The sequence below is a fragment of the Peromyscus maniculatus genome, chromosome 5 (genome assembly GCF_049852395.1).
Source record: "Peromyscus maniculatus bairdii isolate BWxNUB_F1_BW_parent chromosome 5, HU_Pman_BW_mat_3.1, whole genome shotgun sequence".
In the NCBI taxonomy this organism is placed as follows: domain Eukaryota; kingdom Metazoa; phylum Chordata; class Mammalia; order Rodentia; family Cricetidae; genus Peromyscus; species Peromyscus maniculatus.
Genome location: NC_134856.1, coordinates 58,038,350 through 58,057,035, shown reverse-complemented (window position 1 = coordinate 58,057,035; position 18,686 = coordinate 58,038,350). Strand labels below are relative to the sequence as shown.

The following is an 18,686-nucleotide window of genomic DNA, read 5'->3' as shown; positions in this document are numbered from 1 at the left end:
TCCAACTCTTTGGTCCAGAAGGGAAGTCAGGGGCAAGCTCTGGTCCAGAATGGCAGTCGGGGACAGGCTGGGAGCTCTGGTCCAGAAGGGAAGTCGTCGGGGGCAGGCTGGGAGCTGGGGGCCGGTCTCTAAGTCTCAGGAAGTGGGTGGGCTTTTTCCAGCTATTTCTCCAACTCTAGAGCTGCATGTCAGGGTATAAGGGTCATTGATTTCTTCCTGAGAACTTTGTTCTTCATGTGCATGTGCAGAATGCTTCATTTCTAAAAAGCCAAATGAGGGTCTCTGGGACATATCCAATTGAACTCAGACCTCTTCATCTTCCTCTCCAGCAGTTTCTTGACGCACTGTGCTTGTCCTTGTTAGCATGTCTGATCAAATGGAAGTGAGACAACTGCAGCAGCTTTGGAGAATTTGTGTCACCTAGAGGTGATGTTTCGGTGACAATGGAGGATAAGGAGGCCTTCCCTCACGTCTATACAGGCATCAACAGCTGCTCTGTTGTGTATAATATAAACTAGGCCGTGGCCAAACCATGTCTGAAAACCCTTGATGAGATTCAGATCGTGAACCCTCCTAGACAGAATTTGATCCGTGGATATATGACTTCTATGGCTCTGCATATCCCACAGTCAAATACCAAGTACTTCAGGAATCAGTCTGCTGGCATTTTGTTGCTCTTTTGGTGGTGGCATCTCTCTGGACTCCACCCTTCTTCTCTCTGTATCTCTGCTTGGATTTCGATGTAATATGTTCTAATAGAAAAAATTTAATAAAAAAAAAAAGGAGGGCCTAGAGAGGTGGCTCAGCAGTTAAGAGCACTGGGTGCTGTTACAGAAGATCCAGGTTCCATTCCCAGAACCCACATGGTAGTTAACCATTTGCTATAGCTCCAGGCTCGGGCATCTCCTGTCTTCTGGTGTCTTAGGTACTGTGCACAGACACATTCAGGAAAAACAGCATATAACTAGAAATTAATTTTAAATTAGAAAAAGGAAAGGATGGAATTTTCTATAGTGATGTCACAGCTCTGAGACAGACAGCAGCCAGGGCTAGGTAAAACAAACTCCTCTGGGCTTGCATAGAAGCAGCTGTGGCCTTCCCCTGAGCCAGCCTGCTCAGAGGCAAAAGCAGCTTTGTTCTGAGGTTAACAGAGCTCATCATAACCACTCATCTAAGAGCAGAGTATACAGTGCTGCTAGGTGACTTTTCCTTGATGTTTTCTGTATTTGTGTTCTCTGTCTTTTGTATCTGTGAGAACTGCGGATTGGTACAGCTATCTTTTAGATCAAACATCAAGGCTGACATGTAGCATAGGTTCCAAAGCAATCTACTTTCATAGTGTCATTTCCTTGATTTTCAGCTAAGACCTTGTGGTACAAGATGGACATACCGGAAGTCATTTCCTTCCATTATTTTGATAATTTATATATGTTCTGGCATGACTTTGAGCTAAGAATGTCCCAAATGTCCCTGCTTTTCCATTGTGATCATGTTCAGAAGTGGATTTGCTAACTGAGCATGCTTAGGAATAGGCAGAACTCTCCATGAACCTGTGCAGACTCCCTCAGTAAGTCCCCATGCTTCCTTTGTTTAGGAAAAACACTGCTTTGGAAATGACTCCCATGCTCTCCTTCCCTCCTGCAGGTAAGAAATCTTTCTCAGTTCTCTGTCTTGGCTGTTGTGATGGCTATTTTTGGTACCTAAATGGACTATCTATGGAATGAACAAAAACCCAAAGTGTTGGGTACACCTGTCAGGGAATTTTCTTAAAGATTTTGAACTTAAAGACCCATCTTAAATCTGGCTCATTTGAGGTGATGAGATCCACCATTGGCATCTTGGTGGCAGCGCACAGCTTTCACACCAGGATTCAAGAGGCAGAGGAAGTCAACTTCTCTAAGTTTGAAGCCACCCTGTTGTACAGAATGAGTTTCAGGGCTACATAGATAAACCTGTCTCAAAAACACCAAAAAGCCTTCAAACAAAGAATAAGATTCACCTTTAATCTGGATCACACCTTCTGGTTGCAGACTACATATGAAAGGATATTGAAGAAGGATACTCTCTCTTTGCCTGCTTGCCCTATCCCTGGCTACCAAGTTTATTCCTTTATAGGCATCAGAGCCTACATCTTGTTAATTTTGGTGTATACTGAAGACCAGCTGAGACATCCAGCCTCATGGACTGAACAACCACTGGAGTCTTCAAAATTCCATTAGTAGACAGACATTGTTGGACTGGCTGGACCACGGCTTGGGAGACATTCTAATAAATCCACTTTTTACACACATGGATAGGTTGATTTTTACTAGTCTTGCTCATGAAGAGAACCTTGAATAATGCAGTTGTGGTTTTTTTTTTTTTCACTTGCCCACTGAAGAAGATGTGCTGTTGAACAATAGTTCTCATTGAGACATTCTTCCTAGCTCCATTATTCTCTAACTATTCAACTTACTTTGAAGACTACTCTTTTTACTATTATTCATTTGTCAAGACTTTGGCCTGATTTCCGGAAGAAAACTTTGACAGCAATGGAGCCATCATTCAGCCTTCTGGTGGGAGACAAATCTATCATTCTGTGTTTTTATCTGGTGCCTGCATTTCTCCCCTTGTTCTCTGAAGTGCCTGTGACTAACAGGTAAAAGGACCTTCAGTTCACCTCACCTCAGTGTGAAGCCACCAAACAAATATCTCCTTTTGTGTCCTTAAATCTCTCTTTAAAACTATGAGTATTCTGGGCACCCTTCACCTGTGGGACAGGAAATCACTCCACTCCACATTGAGGAAATGGCTGTGCAAATTAGTGACACTGTGTTCTGGAGGAAGAAGGGGAAGTGCCTATGGAGTGCTTGAAGATGGCAGGGTCAGCTGTAGGAGCCAGGGGCAAGTGCTATTGAAATGTATATCTCTGAAGATCTGGAAAAGGTCTGCATCTAGGGAGGGAGGCAGACAAAGCAACCATTGTGCTGTGTCTTTAAGCACACTGTAACCCTAAGGGAGGTGCTCTTGTCACTCAGGCCTCACTAGCCAATCAGGGCCTCGGGGCTGAACTGCCAGTCAGAGTGGTCCAGTTCCATTCAGGGAGCCAGGTTATGGGATTGGCTTAGCAGAGGAGCTGGTGCCAGTGTTTACGTGTGCTGTGCAGTGAGTGCTGCTGCTGGGAGCCTTGAGGGGGCCATGGAAGAGCTGCGAAGCCATGTCAAGGTAAGCAAGGGGTTGCTGTGCCCAGGTGAGGAAGAGTGGATAGGAACATGGGAGATCCAGTGTGTTGGGTCCTCCTAAGGACTGGGTGTGAATCTGCAGCCAAATTCCCTGCTCTGTGAGTTCCCACGGGGTCCTTGCACTCCCTGAACCGTGGCACAGGCCTTGGAATAACTTTGCTCTATGGGCTGCCTCTTTGCAGGACATTGGGAACAGGGAGCTGTGTGTAGAAACATGTTAGTAGTCAACACCACCATGCTTTTGTCGCATCCATGGCAGGCAGGTTTCCAAACTCAGAGAGGCCTACTTTTCCAGTATCTTCTAGACATTCAGCACTTTGCATTTAACCTTTACCCGTAAGATCATTTACCGTTAATTTTGTGGAGGTTGAAAAGGGCATCTCTTGTGTGGGGTAGCACTCCTCTACTTCCCTGTGATGAAGAGTAGAGTTGAACTGGTGATGGAAAGGATTGACCAAGGCTTAGTAGGTAGTAAGTCTGAAAAAGTAGAATTTAGCTAAGGGAGGACTGCCTCTAAAGCACCCCAAACATAAGTCTGTGCTAACCAGGCCTGGTAGAGATAAGGATGCCATAATACATATTTTTTTTTCACCAGGATTGTCCAGACATTTGGCTCCAAACCATCAGAAAGGAGACACCCCTGACTGACTACCAGGCACTAGGCCCATTCCTGTATCAAAGAACAGGCCTCTAACAAGCTGTTCAAGGAGGCATTACAGAGTCACAACCTCCCTTAAGGCCTGGTGTGCCTTCAAGTTCCACTTCTCTTGAGAAAAGCTTAGTTCTGAGAGAGGAGCAGTATGACACCAGGTGACAACTATTGGAAATGTAAACCACTGTTGTGTTAAGGACTGGCCTGGTCAAGCAAGGCTTTCATTTAGGCCCTCAGGCAGGGAGGAAGAACATTCTTGGGAGAGGGAATACCAGCCTAGGGCGCAGTCCATGGGAGCTTGGCCTAAGGCCTTGATATATTGAGAATGAAACAGAGCTCCTTCTCTAAAACCAGGACTATAGAGCTGGTAGTGGTCGGGGGCCAGGGCCTTTGTGGAGGGGTTGCTTCAGATCCTGAGAACCCAAGTCTTCCCACCACATGGAGCTGTGGTTGTCAGTTCCAGGGCCACTGTAGGCTGAGTCAGCAATGTCCTTAAGACACTGTCCCCTTGTGCAGTATTATTTGATTAGACTCCTCCTGAATTTGTCCCCTTGTGTGACAGTTTCTGCTGCCTTCATAGAAGTTCCCCACTTCCTTCCATTTCCCCCTGGAAGTGTATGCATGATGCTGCTGTTCTCATGAAGCTTACTTGGCATGAGACATAGCTTGTGCAAGACCTCCCCACCCCAGCTTTTATCTTTTCTACCTTCTACTTTTCCTGTCTTTCTCATTCGCTGGCACTTTCACCTCAGGACCCTGTCACTGAAGAATGACCTGCTGTATCAGGTCACTGGTGTACTTCAGAAGTAATTCTGATAATATCTTTGCTGTGTAAGTCTCCATCTGCCTAAGTGTTCAGACTTGCAGTCCCCTGTCCCTATGTAAGTTGTTCCAAGTGTAGCCTGAGGGCATGAACCTAAAAGAGCCCTAAGGATGACAGCATAAGTGGAATGCAGACTCTGTCCAGGTTGGCTCCTCTGTGAGCATTAGACAGAGATAGAAGCATGCTATCATTAAAGAGACTTTTCTATATTAATCTCCTAAGTGTGTGGAGTGATTTCTCCTTGGGAAGACAGAGTATTTTCAGAACAGCTGTATTTCCAGCCTTTAGCAAAATGTTTCTGAGACAAGTGGTCTTCTATTGACTCAGGTGGCCTTGAATTCAGACTGTTGCACTCCAGGGCAATGACCTTGCTGTCCTATATTACACCTCCAAAATTCTTAAATTAAATGACTACCACCTCAGAATTTAAAGTTCTCCATTTGAGTCATGTAGTAGACTGTCTATTGCAGTTATAGGAAAAGGATTTTCATGTGCTTCATGGCTTCTGTCTTCAGACCAGAATAGGAGGAATAGTTTATTGTGTACACTGCAGGGGGAAACAGGGTAGGCAGTCAGCTGCTGGAGTCACCATTATGAAAAAGGACCTGATTGTGGCTGGAGGAGTTAATTCATAATTTCCCACCACGTATTCATTCATGTCATGTAAATGGAAACAGACCAGATTGGTGGGTGTAAAATTTGAGATAGTTCCCTGAGGTAGTGAATATTGAATTTGCATTCGAGGACTCTCCTGTGCAGATACGATCAGCCCTGATTCACACAAATATGTCAGCTTAGAGGTTTGAGAAATAGTCCATTGTCTGTAACTCTGTGTGTCAGGTTACAGATCTCAGCAGCCAACATGTACTTACAGCCAAGATCAATCACTTATTAATGGCCTTCTCTTTGTTAAGTAAGGACCTATTCTTTTTCTAAGTCAATAAAGATAAATTTTTGTTTTGTTTTGTTTTGTTTTTCGAGACAGGGTTTGTCTGCGTAGCTTTGCACCTTTCCTGCAGCTCACTTGGTAGCCCAGGTTGGCCTCCAACTCACAGAGATCCACTTGGCTCTGACTCCCCAGTGGTGGGATTAAAGGTGTGTGCCACCACTGCCCGGCAGATAAAGTTTTTAATCTTGAAAATATATCATTTTTAATCATTTAAAAAAGTTCCTTATTGGTATTTTTTAACATTTTTTTTTTTTTTGGTTTTTTCGAGACAGGGTTTCTCTGTGTAGCTTTGCGCCTTTCCTGGAGCTCACTTGGTAGCCCAGGCTGGCCTCGAACTCACAAAGATCCGCCTGGCTCTGCCTCCCGAGTGCTGGGATTAAAGGCGTGCGCCACCACGCCCGGCTTCTTTTTTAACATTTTTTAAATTATGTGTATTATTCCTCTTTTCTCTTTTTGTTTATATCTCTAATCTTTCTTGTTCATTAAGAATGTCATCCCTTTTTTCTCAAGTGCTATTGATTTATTTATTTCTGCTTAGAGGAATATGTCCTGTAGCCCAGGCTTGCCTGGAGCTATGAAGTTGAGAATTACTCTGATTAACTAATCCTGCCTCTGCTGCCCAGTGCTGGGAAGGCAGTCCTGAAAGTTCTTCCAGGCTGGGCATTGACTGGTCAGTGAGAAGGATAAGAGGGCAGGGAATGAGTGTCCCCCAATCTCTCTTACTGGGGAGTTACAAATGAAGAAGGACTGTAGCAGGATTCTTAAAAGTTCTTATTAATAAAATCAAACCTGAGGCCAGTTATTGGGGTCAATGCTGGTAGATCAGAGAGACAGAACAAGCCACAGCTATCTCACCTTGCCAGTTCCTCAGCTGGTCCTGTTTGCTCAAACTGGAAGCTTCTATGTCCTCATCCCAATGGCTCTCAGCTGAACTGCTGTTGGAAAGCCTGAAGCTTAACCAGCCACATGTTTAACCAGCCAAATGCTGAACCAGCCAAATGCTTCTAGTTTCTGGTCCTCACGCCTTATATATCTTTCTGCTTTCTACCACCACTCCCTAGGATTAAAGGCTGCCTTTCTGGGATTAAAGGTGTGTGTCACCATGCTTGGCTGTTTCCAATGTGGCCTTGAACTCACAAAGATCCAGAGGGATTTCTATCTCTGGAATGCTAGGGTTAAAGGTGTGAGTGCCACCATTTTCTAGCCTTTGTATTTAGTGGCTGTCTGTTCTCTGACCCCAGATAAATTTATTAGAGTACACAATATTTTGGGGAACACAATACCACCACAAAGGACCTGTGCAAGAGTTGAGTTCCCTGACCAACTTTGAGGCTGATGTAGTCACAGCGCAGAGAAGGAATGCAGGAAGCAGGGTGAGATCTTTCCTGCTTTGGCAGTATTGATTTTAGCAATATGGAGTCAGGTAATCAATTTTAGATATCAATAAATGTCCTGACTGGCCATTTCTTGAGGTCCACAGATGATAGCAATCAAGAATCTGGGTAAAGCCCTGACCTTAATATGTAACCCAATTTCTACAGTTGCACTACTTCAACCAAAATAGAGGATCTTTGTAAAATGTTGTGGCCCTGCCTAACAGGACTATTATTTTTCAGGTTTAAGATCTACAGCTGAGATTGAAAAAGTGTGAGTCATCCCTGGTGGGCTCTCATACAAATCCCTAATCTCTGGAGCACATGGCCCTAAAGCCTGTTTCAACTTTTCAAAACATTGTTTGAGATAAAAGCTACATCATAAGCAGAGTCTCTTTGTTGCCTCCACGCCCTACCATGACCCCTCCTTGTTGTTTTGCTTTAACTACAGTCACTATTTGAATGTGACCTATGTTTGGCTGTAGGACTGTCCAACTAAGAAGCAAAGAGTTGGCTGCACTGGACATTGAGTGTGTAATGGAATGTGCACATAAAGGACCCTATGCCTTGGGGGAGGAATGAGAAGTGCTCTGGGAGAGATGGAAGAATGTCTACTCAAATACAAACTTTCCTTACTTGGGGCCTGTTTCCTGGGGTGTAATGGCAGCCTAGGAAGGCCTGTGCTGCCTGAGTCATTTGGTCTCTGCTCACCCAGTAGTGGAGCTGCTAATAGGGTGGCCATAGCTAATGAGGGATCTGGCAAGTCTTAGCAATAACAGTACTAGCTTGCAGGTTCTTTTTCAGGATTCTTCTCTGCTTCTGCTGTAGGGAGTTGTAAGGAAGATGACAAGCAATACCATCATGAGTGTGGGGTGTTCAGAGCAGGTCTGCTGTGCTGTCATTTCTGCTGGGACTTGAATGGACCATGAGTCAGTCTGTGGTTCTGTTGGTCCATGTGATGACCTGGACAGTGGTCCTTTTCCTCTGAGCCTCCCTGTGTGGGATTTCCTGGGGATGATGTGGCTGTGTAGCCTTGGCTGGGAGGATATAGTGCTTTGTGATATCACTGTCCAGTGAGCACACACAAGCATAGCTTCTGTTGTTTGGTAGAAAAACAAATTGGAAAAAGTGAAGGTTTGGTTCCTAGAAGTTCTGAAGATTGCATTCCACTTTCACGTTTATCTTCTAAATGTTACAAATAGTTTAGGAAGTGGTTGAAAGAGGTGATGTGGATCATCCTTCAGCAATACATGATTAGAATACTTCTAAATTTCTGCTACCACCCGTCACCATGGTATGATTCAGTGAAGTTTACTTCCAGGGGACAAAGGGAGTTTCTGATCTGTAGAGATTTCTCAGGTGTCCATGGTGCTGGGCAGGTGGATAGGGCAGATTCCACATCTTGTGCCATGATCCATGTGTCAGGAAGCAGATTTTAAATTATTTTTCTGTGTTGTTTTGAGATTGGGCATCAGTGGGGCTGGGTTTACCTGAAACCACAAGGAGCCATAAGGGGCTGCAGAGATCACATCCATCTACAGAAAGCATTAGAGCATGGGGCTTCTATCTTTGGAAGAAATACCAGTAGCTTGAGGGTCAGAAACATAAGAGTTTAAGGATCACTTTGAGTTAATTTTTTGGAAGTTGTGAAATCCATGTTTATTTAATTACTATATACATAGAATCATAGGTAGCTGGGTAACATTGGTCAAGACCACACTTTTCCTGGCACAGTTTGTCTCCCATCCAGTGGTCTCCCCATTCTCTCTACCTCCATTTCTCCTTGTAGCTCTCTTCTGCCCCCTCCCCACCCACCCCTAGTCTACCCAGAAAATCTATTCTGTTTCCTCTTTCCAGGAAGATCCATGTGTCTCCTTATGGAGCCTTCCCTGTTTATTAGCCTTTCTGAGTCTGTGGAATTGTAGCATGAATATCCTTTACTTTACAGCTAATATCCACTTAGAAGGGAGTTAATAGTATGTTCATCTTTTTGGGTCTCAGTTAACTCACTGGGAATAAATGTTTTTTCTAGTTCCATCCATTTGTCCAGCAAGTTTTATGATTTCCTTGTTTTAATAACTGAGTAACACACCATTGTATCAATATTGCACATTTTCTTTTTTTTCTTTTTTTCTTTTTTTTTTTGATTTTTCGAGACAGGGTTTCTCTGTGTAGCTTTGCGCCTTTCCTGGAACTCACTTGGTAGCCCAGGCTGGCCTCGAACTCACAGAGATCCGCCTGGCTCTGCCTCCCGAGTGCTGGGATTAAAGGCGTGCACCACCAGTGCCCGGAGTGGAATACTATTTTAAGTTTGGGGTCACCAGGCAGTGGTGGCACACTCTTTTTATCCCAGCACTCAGGAGGCAGAGGCAGGTGGATGGACTTCTGTGAGTTCCAGGCCAGCCTGGGCTACAGAGTGAATTCCAGGACAGGCACCAAAGCTATACAGAGAAACTCTGTCTCAAAAAACCAAGAGAGAGAAAAGAGATTAGGGCTCCATAGCATTAGTAAGGCTGTAAGAAAGGAGGGTCCAAACTAAATTGTGTAAAGCCATTGCTTAAGGTCCACCTGACCTAGGTGGTATCTCCTTGTGGAATTTACCTGTAATCAGGAGACTAGCATGTGGTGGTCTGGATTGTTATTTCTTTTAGTCCTTGAAAGTGGCTAAGGGAGATATCTGATTCCAGTGCTGAAAGGGGAGAAATGGATGGGCTGGGGCAGGGGGCGAGGAAGGAAACCTTTCCTGAGGCTGTTCTCCAAATACTTTGAATGTATATGTCCAAATAGTGATCAGTCCACACTGTTAGCACTTCTTAGGAAAAACATCAATAGCGAAAGCTATGATGGCACACATGATTTTCATAACAGAAGACAGCCAAATAACACCAAATGCTCCTTGGAAATGGGCTTCCTCTGAAAGAATTCCTTGATCCCTTTAGGTAGTGGCTCTGCCCTAACCAGCTGAGTTCTTAGGATATATTCCTGCGACCTGCAGCACAGTCCCCCATCCCACTTTACCCCCCCCCCCCCATGCCATTGCAGCCTTTTAATCTCTGCATTCTATCTATTCTCTGTTCATATTCCTTCCCATGGAATTTTACTAATTTCATGAACATTATTGGTATTACAATTGAAAAACATAGCTGAAGATTTAACACCAACCTCCACAGGGACAGAGGTTGTCATTTGCATTTATCCAATAGCTAAGTATATAAAACACTTTTAATCATTTGTCAGCCATTTGTATTTTATTTTCCCTATGTATTTCTGTGGCCTAAGATTAATATTTAAAATATAAACACTTAAGAACTTCTTTCTCCTTCCTCTTTCTAGTCACTTCATTCCCCATACTTACTATGTCTTAAATTGGTTATCTCTTTTTCTTTTGTTATTATTATTGCATATAGATTTATATTTCTAGGCACATAAATATTTAAATATAAGCTGCTAAGTCTATTTGGTATTTCATGTATGTATATGATGTCAGGGCAGACCACTTTGTTTTGGACAACCAACTAGAAGGCTCAAGCCTGGAAAAGAATAGTACTCTATCTCTATAGTTATTAGATTCCTGTAGAACTTTGTCTAGGGATAGGGCTCCTTAGACCTCCTCCCCCCTCAACCTTATGTTAACATGTCTACTGTCTATGTTTCTTCCTTCACCTGAAATCTTGCAGGGCTAGGGTCTGTCTACCCTGCCAACTCTGGCTTTGGCTTCCCAACAGCTGTAGAATACCTTCTCTGGAGGAGTAGGTCTTCACTTCCAGGACCTTGTGGTTTCCATGGATTGCCTCTCTACTGTCTCCACTGACCTTGATATTAGAGCAGCTCTCCAGTTTAGCTGCCATACACTCCCCATTCTGTCTCATTCGTAAGGGTTTAGGTCACCACAGGATTCCCAGTCCTCAGGAGTCAGGTAAAAGGAATGTCTGGAAGGGCATTTCAGGCTTACTGTGTAGCTGGGTTGTTGGGCCCTGCTATCCTCTCCTTTTCTTGCTCCTTCCATCTTTCATCCCAAATTTCCCCTCCCATTTTTTCTCTCTGCCTGCCAGCCCCACCAATCCTTTCCTGCCAATCTATTGACAATTCAGGTCTTTATTAGACCAATTAGGTAGTTTAGACAGGCAAAGCATCACAGCTTCATAGATTTAAACAACTGCAGCATAAAAGAATGTAACACATGTTTGCATTATTAAAAGAAATGTTCCACAGCATATACAAATTAACCCATATTAAAATAGTATTCCACTCCGGGCGGTGGTGGCGCACGCCTTTAATCCCAGCACTCGGGAGGCAGAGGCAGGCGGATCTTTGTGAGTTCGAGGCCAGCCTGGGCTACCAAGTGAGCTCCAGGAAAGGCGCAAAGCTACACAGAGAAACCCTGTCTCGAAAAACCAAAAAAAAAAAAAAAAGACAATTCAGGTCTTTATTAGACCAATTAGGTAGTTTAGACAGGCAAAGCATCACAGCTTCATAGATTTAAACAGCTGCAGCATAAAAGAATGTAACACATGTTTGCATTATTAAAAGAAATGTTCCACAGCATATACAAATTAACCCATATTAAAATAGTATTCCACTCCGGGCAGTGGTGGTGCACGCCTTTAATCCCAGCACTCGGGAGGCAGAGCCAGGTGGATCTCTGTGAGTTCGAGGCCAGCCTGGGCTACCATGTGAATCCCAGGAAAGGCGCAAATCTACACAGAGAAACCCTGTCTCAGAAAAAAAAAAGTATTCCACAACATTTCTTCTTTTTTGGTAAATAAAAATGAATAGTTTTAACTTTAACACAGTAAAAGTATACACAACAAAAACAGTTATCAGTCGGTCTGTGGTGGCGCATGCCTTTAATCACATCACTTGGGAAGCAGAGGCAGAGCTTCATTCATATCTTGAATTTTAGAATTTGGCAGAGGGTATCATTCTCTTTCTCAGGATGGCATGTATTCATGACATTAATACTGTCTGAGCCTTTTGAGTCATTGGATTGCAGATACATCACCTTCCTGCCTGGTGTGTTTGTCTTAAAAATTTAAATGATATTGCGTATTTTCTTGTTTGTATGGATATGTACCACATGGGTACCTGTCCTCATAGTGATCAAGAGACAGTCTCAAAATCCTGAACTTGGGATAATGGATAGTTGTGATCCTGCAAGTGAGTGCTGGCAATTGAGTTCACTTATATGCAAGATCAGCAAGAGCTCTTTACTACTTAGCCATCTCTACTGCCCTATCTTGATCAATTATGATTAACATTATATTGCTAATGTTTTCATCTGTCCATATGTTTAAATATGCAGTGCCTTTTAGTCAAATCTATTGATGTTTTTGTAAGATTCAATAGGGGCACTTTAAGCTTCCAGAAGATAAATACAGAACTCTTTGTAGAAACATTAGCAAAAACTCTGAGTTCTTTATATATTTTTTTTTGTGTTTCACTGATTTTTGAATGGGAGTCTTTACATATACTTCTGACTGTCCTGGAACTGGCTGCATAGACTAGGCTGGCACTTAGCTCTGAGGCAGATATACCTGCCTCGGATTTGAGTGGACTGGTTAAAGGTATGAGCCAATATACCCAACTTGTTCATCTTATTTTTATTTTTTGTAGTTAGTAATTGTTCATACAATTTCTCTCATGTATACTGTGTACTGTGGATCTGTTTACTTGTCTGTCTATGTTTTTTAATAGGCATTTCTCTTGCAAGATGATATCCCATTCACAGGGTACAGAAATGACAGAGGTGAACCTCCTATTCAGTTTCCTTCCAAAGGGACTTGGTGATTACATTATAATGTCTATATCATGGAATAAGTTTGGGGAGTACAAGAATTATATGATTATACTGTCATAGAACTATATATTTATAATGTTACCAGTATCATACTTTCTGTTGTACACATGTATGGGATGTTTTAGAATGCAGTGTCCTATGATGATGTACATATCGACTTTACTTCGGGAGAGTGGGCTTTGCTGGATTCTTCTCAGAAGAAGCTCTACAAAGATGTTATGCTGGAGACTTACAGGAACCTCACTACCATAGGTAAGAGTGAATTTTTCTTCATATTCTAAAATAAGGAGACAGGTGTTCCTTGTTTTTTGATGCTCTTCTATAGTTTCATTAGAAAGAGGAGTGAGGAGAATAAATCAGGCATGGCTCTATGGTTCACTGAGGATAGTTCCTTAAATTTTCCATAATTTTCAATAATATACCATACATTTTTTTGGTACTATATTTTAGGGTACAGTTGGGAAGACCATAATATTGAAGAACATTGTCAAAGTTCTAGAAGACATGGAAGGTAATTATGATGTGCAAGCTGATACAAATGTGCCTCCAAAGAAATTGTAATGTGTCCTGTAAGCTTTAAACAAAAGCAACAGTGTAAATAAGCACAGTTTCATGTGCAATGATGATTACTAAATTCTCACAGAACCATATACCTCAATTTCAGGTAGGCAAATTGCATTTGCAAGGCATTTTTTAAAGAAAGAAGACAAGGAAACAATGCTTTAACAGATATTACCATTTGAACCATAGCTCCATGAGAGCTATGGTGTAGAACTGCCAATCTATTTAGTTTCATACTACTCATATTACAAATGGTATGCTGAAGAGGTAATAAGTATGTCTCCAAAACTTTCTAATGGCCAAATAGTCCATAGTAACGCTAGTGTTAGTCATGTGCTTGTTGTGACTGTGCTAAGTTTAATGAGTAGGACACTTAAAATGAAGAGTCGAGGGACATTTGTTGTGGAGAAACCTTGATCCCTATACCACATTTCTATGTGGAATAAAAAATCAAACTGTGAATTCAATGCGGAAACCTTTTGTTATTCTTCCTTTACTAGGTCCATCATATGTTACTTTGGATATGAGCCATATGAGCACAGGTATATGGATAGATGTAATATGCCTCTCAGAAAAATTAGAAGATATGTAGCATTCCCCATGTTGAGTATAACTGTTGAATTTGATTCAAGTATACAAGTAATTGGTTTTCCAGCTTCATTGTTAATACATCCACAAACTCACACTGCAGAAAAGCCCTGTGAATACTAGGACTATGTAAATATTTCTGTTTGTTCTAGTTCAACTAGTAAATGTAGTATGACTCAAAGTATAGGAAAATTTATAAACGCAATAAGGGTGATAAAACTCTGAGTTTTTCCAGTTCTCTTCAAATATATGAAAAATCTAATCTAGAAAAGAGACTCAGTAAATGTGAAGCATGTAATAAATGATCTTACCATTACAGATATTTTCAAAGATGCAAAACAACCCTTCATGGAGGGGAACAACATGAGTGTAAGCACAGTGATAAATCCTTAAGATCATATTCCTTTTTACCATTGGACCTAATTATAAAATCAATTCATACAGATATGAAGATTCAACCCTGTATTGAGTATTGTAAAGCCCTTACACGTGCCAATTATCTTTGTAGGCATGAAAGAGGTCATTCTGCAGAGAAACTTGTGTATACTAAATGTGATAAAGCTTTGGCACATGACAGTCATCTTCAAAGAACACATACTGGAGAGAAACCCTATGAATGTAATCTTTGTGGCAAAGCCTTTGCATGGCGCAGTATTCTTAAACAGCATAAAACAACACATACTGGAGAGAAACCCTATGAATGTAATCTTTGTGGCAAAGCCTTTGCATGGCGCAGTATTCTTAAACAGCATAAAAGAACACATACTGGAGAGAAACCCTATGAATGTAATCTTTGTGGCAAAGCCTTTGCATGGCACAATTCTCTTCAACTCCATAAAAGAACACATACTGGAGGGAAACCCTATGAATGCAATGAATGTGGTAAAGCCTTCGCTCGTAAAAATACTCTTGATATTCACAAAAGAACACATACTGGAGAGAAACCCTATGAATGTAATCAATGTGGTAAAGCCTTTGCACTATACCGTCATCTTCGAAGCCATAAAAGAACACATACTGGAGAGAAACCCTATGAATGTAATCTTTGTGGCAAAGCCTTTGCATGGCACAGTTCTCTTAAATTCCATAAAAGAACACATACTGGAGAGAAACCTTATGAATGTAATCTTTGTGGTAAAGCCTTTGCAAGAGACAGTACTCTAAAACACCATAAAACAACACATACTGGAGAGAAACCCTATGAATGTAATCAATGTGGAAAAGCCTTTGCACGTCAGGATGCTCTTCAATCGCATAAAAGAACACATACTGGAGAGAAACCCTATGAATGCAATGAATGTGGTAAAGCCTTCACTCATAAAAGTACTCTTGGAATCCATAAAAGCACACATACTGGAGAGAAACCCTATGAATGCAATCAATGTGGTAAAGCCTTTGCACATCACCAGGATTTCAAAAGGCATAAAAGAACACATACTGGAGAGAAACCCTATGAATGCAAGGAATGTGGTAAAGCCTTCCCTTATAAAATTAGTCTTGAAGTCCATAAAAGAACACATACTGGAGAGAAACCCTATGAATGTGATCAATGTTTTAAAGCCTTTCTTTGTCACAATAATCTCAAGAGACATAAAAGAACCCATACTGGAGAGAAACCCTATGAATGCAATGAATGTGGTAAAACCTTTGCAGGTCACAAGAATTTCCAAATACATAAAAGAAGAATACATACTGGAGAGAAACACTATGAATGTAATCAATGTGGTAAAGCCTTTGTACTTCACAAGGATCTCCAAATACATAAAAGAACACATACTGGAGAGAGACCCTATGAATGTAATCAATGTCGTAAAACCTTTGCACAACACCATCATCTTCAAAGACATAAAAGTTTACATACTAGAGCGGAAAGCCTATGAATGTCATCTTTGTGGTAAAGCCTTTTCTCATCACAATTATATCCAAATACATAAAAGAACACATACTGGAGAGAAACCCTATGAATGCAATCAATGTGGTAAAGCCTCACTCATAAAAATGCTCTTCAAAGGCATAAAAGAACACATACTGGAGAGAAACCCTATGAATGTAATCAGTGTGGTAAAACCTTTGCAGAACACCGTAATCTTCAAAGACATAAAAGTTTGCACGCTGGAGAGAAACCCTATGAATGTAGTGTTTGTGGTAAAGCCTTTTCTCATCACAGTTACATCCAAATACATAAAAGAATACATACTGGAGAGAGACCCTATGAATGTAATCAATGTGGTAAAGCCTTTGTTTGACACAACCATCTTCAAGGGCATAAAAGAACACATACTGGATTGAAACCCTGTAAATGTAATCAATGAGGTAAAGCCTTTACTTGTAACAATGCTCTTGAAATGCATAAAAGAACACATAGTGGAGAGAAGCCCTATGAATGTAATCAGTGTGGTAAAGCCTTTGGCTGTATGAGTAGTCTTTGAAATCATGAGAAAAATTCATACTGCAGACAAGCCCTAAAAATATAGTCAGTGTAGTAAAGTTATGCACTTTGTAGAGGAGTAGATCTTTTTGAGTTTAATCTATCTGTTAGAGCCTTTGCATATTGTAGAGACTTTGAGTACTTGTTGGAAGTACTTATAAAATATTTGATAAGATCTTTATCCAAGACACTTGCATTCAACTACTCAAGAGTATTTATGCTGTAGAAAATAATTTGACAGTGACAGCAATCTTTTCAAACTTTATGACGTCCATTTTTATATTGTTTACCCCCGCAGAGCATGGAAAAATATGATTAATGAAACCCTATTTGTAGGGTAAAATGGCTGCCTAAAGAAAGACACTGTGATTCTGAAACCTGAATCAGTGAAAGACACACACTTTGGCCCTGTATCCAGAGCCAAAGAAACACACTCTAGTCCTGACCAAGTGAGCATGAAACCAACCAACCCCTAAGCACAAAATCAACTGTCACTGAGGACAAAATCCAGCCTATCTCTGAGTTTCTTCAATTTCAGGGATTGAAATCTGACCACTTCTCATGCTGAGAAATCTCCCTGAAAAAACTCGGACTTAGAAGCCCCATGTAAGTGTTGTGCCTGTTCAGTTTTGAGCTGCTTTTTTCCACCCCGGGAGAGGGAACCACCCTCCTGGATTCCCCCTCCCAAATGAATCTCTTGAATAAGTTTTGGATGAAGAACTTCTTTTGCCAGAGCTGAGTAGAATCTCTGCTCAGGAATTCCCTAGTTGGAGCAGAGCAGAGAATCAATGGACACCTCTACTGGGAACCTTCCTAGTGGAGTGGAGCAGAGAAGCACATGGCAGCTCTGCTTGGAATGTCTCTGGGAGTAGAGCAGAGAAGCAACAGATACCTCTGCTGGGAAACTCCATTAAGGGAGGAGAGTAGAGTTGACATCTATTCACCAGAGCCAGAACGGACTGCTACATTCCTTCTGGGTTTCCCCATCAGTGAAGCAGAGAAGTAACAATCTGGTCCAGAATTCAGAAGAAATGGACAACTCTGCTGGGAAACACTTTGTGGAGTGCAACAGAGAAGTGATGGACAAATCTCCTGTGAAACTCCCTTAGGGAAGTGGAGCAGAGCAGCAATGGATATCTCCACTGGATATATCTTAGCAGAGTGGTGAGGAACCCTGCTGTAATGGCTCCCTCTCAGAGAGGAGCAGGATTACCACATACTGAGGGGAAACCTTTCCCCATTGGGACATAGCTTTGGGTGTAGCCTGACTTCCGGGACAGTCAGTATTTCTTACTCCTCACTGCTTTGGTTATCCAGGGTACCTTTCTTTTCCGATCTGTAGGTATCCAGAGTACCCCTCCTCCATAGCTATGGGTATCGCCTGACTTCCCAATAATCAGAATACCTTTCTCCTCACACTTGTAGATATCCAGGATACCTTCCTTTCACATCTGTAGGTGTAGCCTGACTTCTGACAGTCAGGGTATCTTTCTATCCAGAGCTGGAACTCTCATACTATAAATTTAGATGTTAATGTAACTCTTTTATATTTTATATTTCTCTTTAATTACATTAAATAATTAAGGTGTAAAACTTGATGGATTTGTATCAGTTACTTTTCTGTTGTTATAATATAATGTCTATGTCAATTTATAAGACTTAAATTTGGCTCTTGGTTCCAGAGGAATACAAGATGACCATGAAATTGGCATGGCAACAAATGCCAGACATGGCAGCTAAAGCAGGAGGCTAAGAACTCACTTCCTTAACCTGCAGCACCAAGTAGAGAGTTGGAACTGGAAATGGTGTGTGGATGTAAATTCTCAAAGCCTACCCCTACTGACAGCAGGGCAGCATTTTCTAAATCTTCCCAAATGATACCACCAACTTAGAAGGGGTGATTTCTCTGGCTTCAAGTCTACATGTTTGTTTTCTGTTACATGAACCAATTCATGCTGACGAAAAGCTCTGAAAGTAATCCGTTAGATACCTCAACACCTGTGTTATAGGAATAAATGCTTAGAATAGAAAAACTTTCATCAGTTAATAATTGTTTGTTTAAAGAGTTGTTTTAATTTTAATTATGTGGTGTTAGTATATATCTGTGTGCATATGTGAATGTGCATGCTGGTACCCAATAATGTTAGAGCCTTGGATCTAATTTTAGCAAGAATCACAGGAAGTTGTCAAAAACCAGACTTTGGACCTGGGAATGAACTTTTCCTAACTGTCTGTTGATGTCTCTAGCCCTGTAAATATTTTAAAGCCTATTTATATCACTTTGAAGTCAGGAA

General features: G+C 41.6%; 1 protein-coding gene across 1 annotated transcript; it reads left to right on the top strand.

The window, feature by feature from the left end:
* Positions 1-3,257: 3,257 nt before the first annotated feature.
* Positions 3,258-17,974, top strand: LOC143273343 (uncharacterized). Its single transcript, XM_076572307.1, is given in 5 exon segments — positions 3,258-3,319; positions 12,941-13,067; positions 13,266-13,326; positions 14,473-15,829; positions 15,831-17,974. Coding segments are annotated over 4 exon segments (1,875 nt in total). The 5' UTR covers positions 3,258-3,319; positions 12,941-13,033; the 3' UTR covers positions 16,254-17,974.
* The last annotated feature ends 712 nt before the right edge of the window (positions 17,975-18,686 follow it).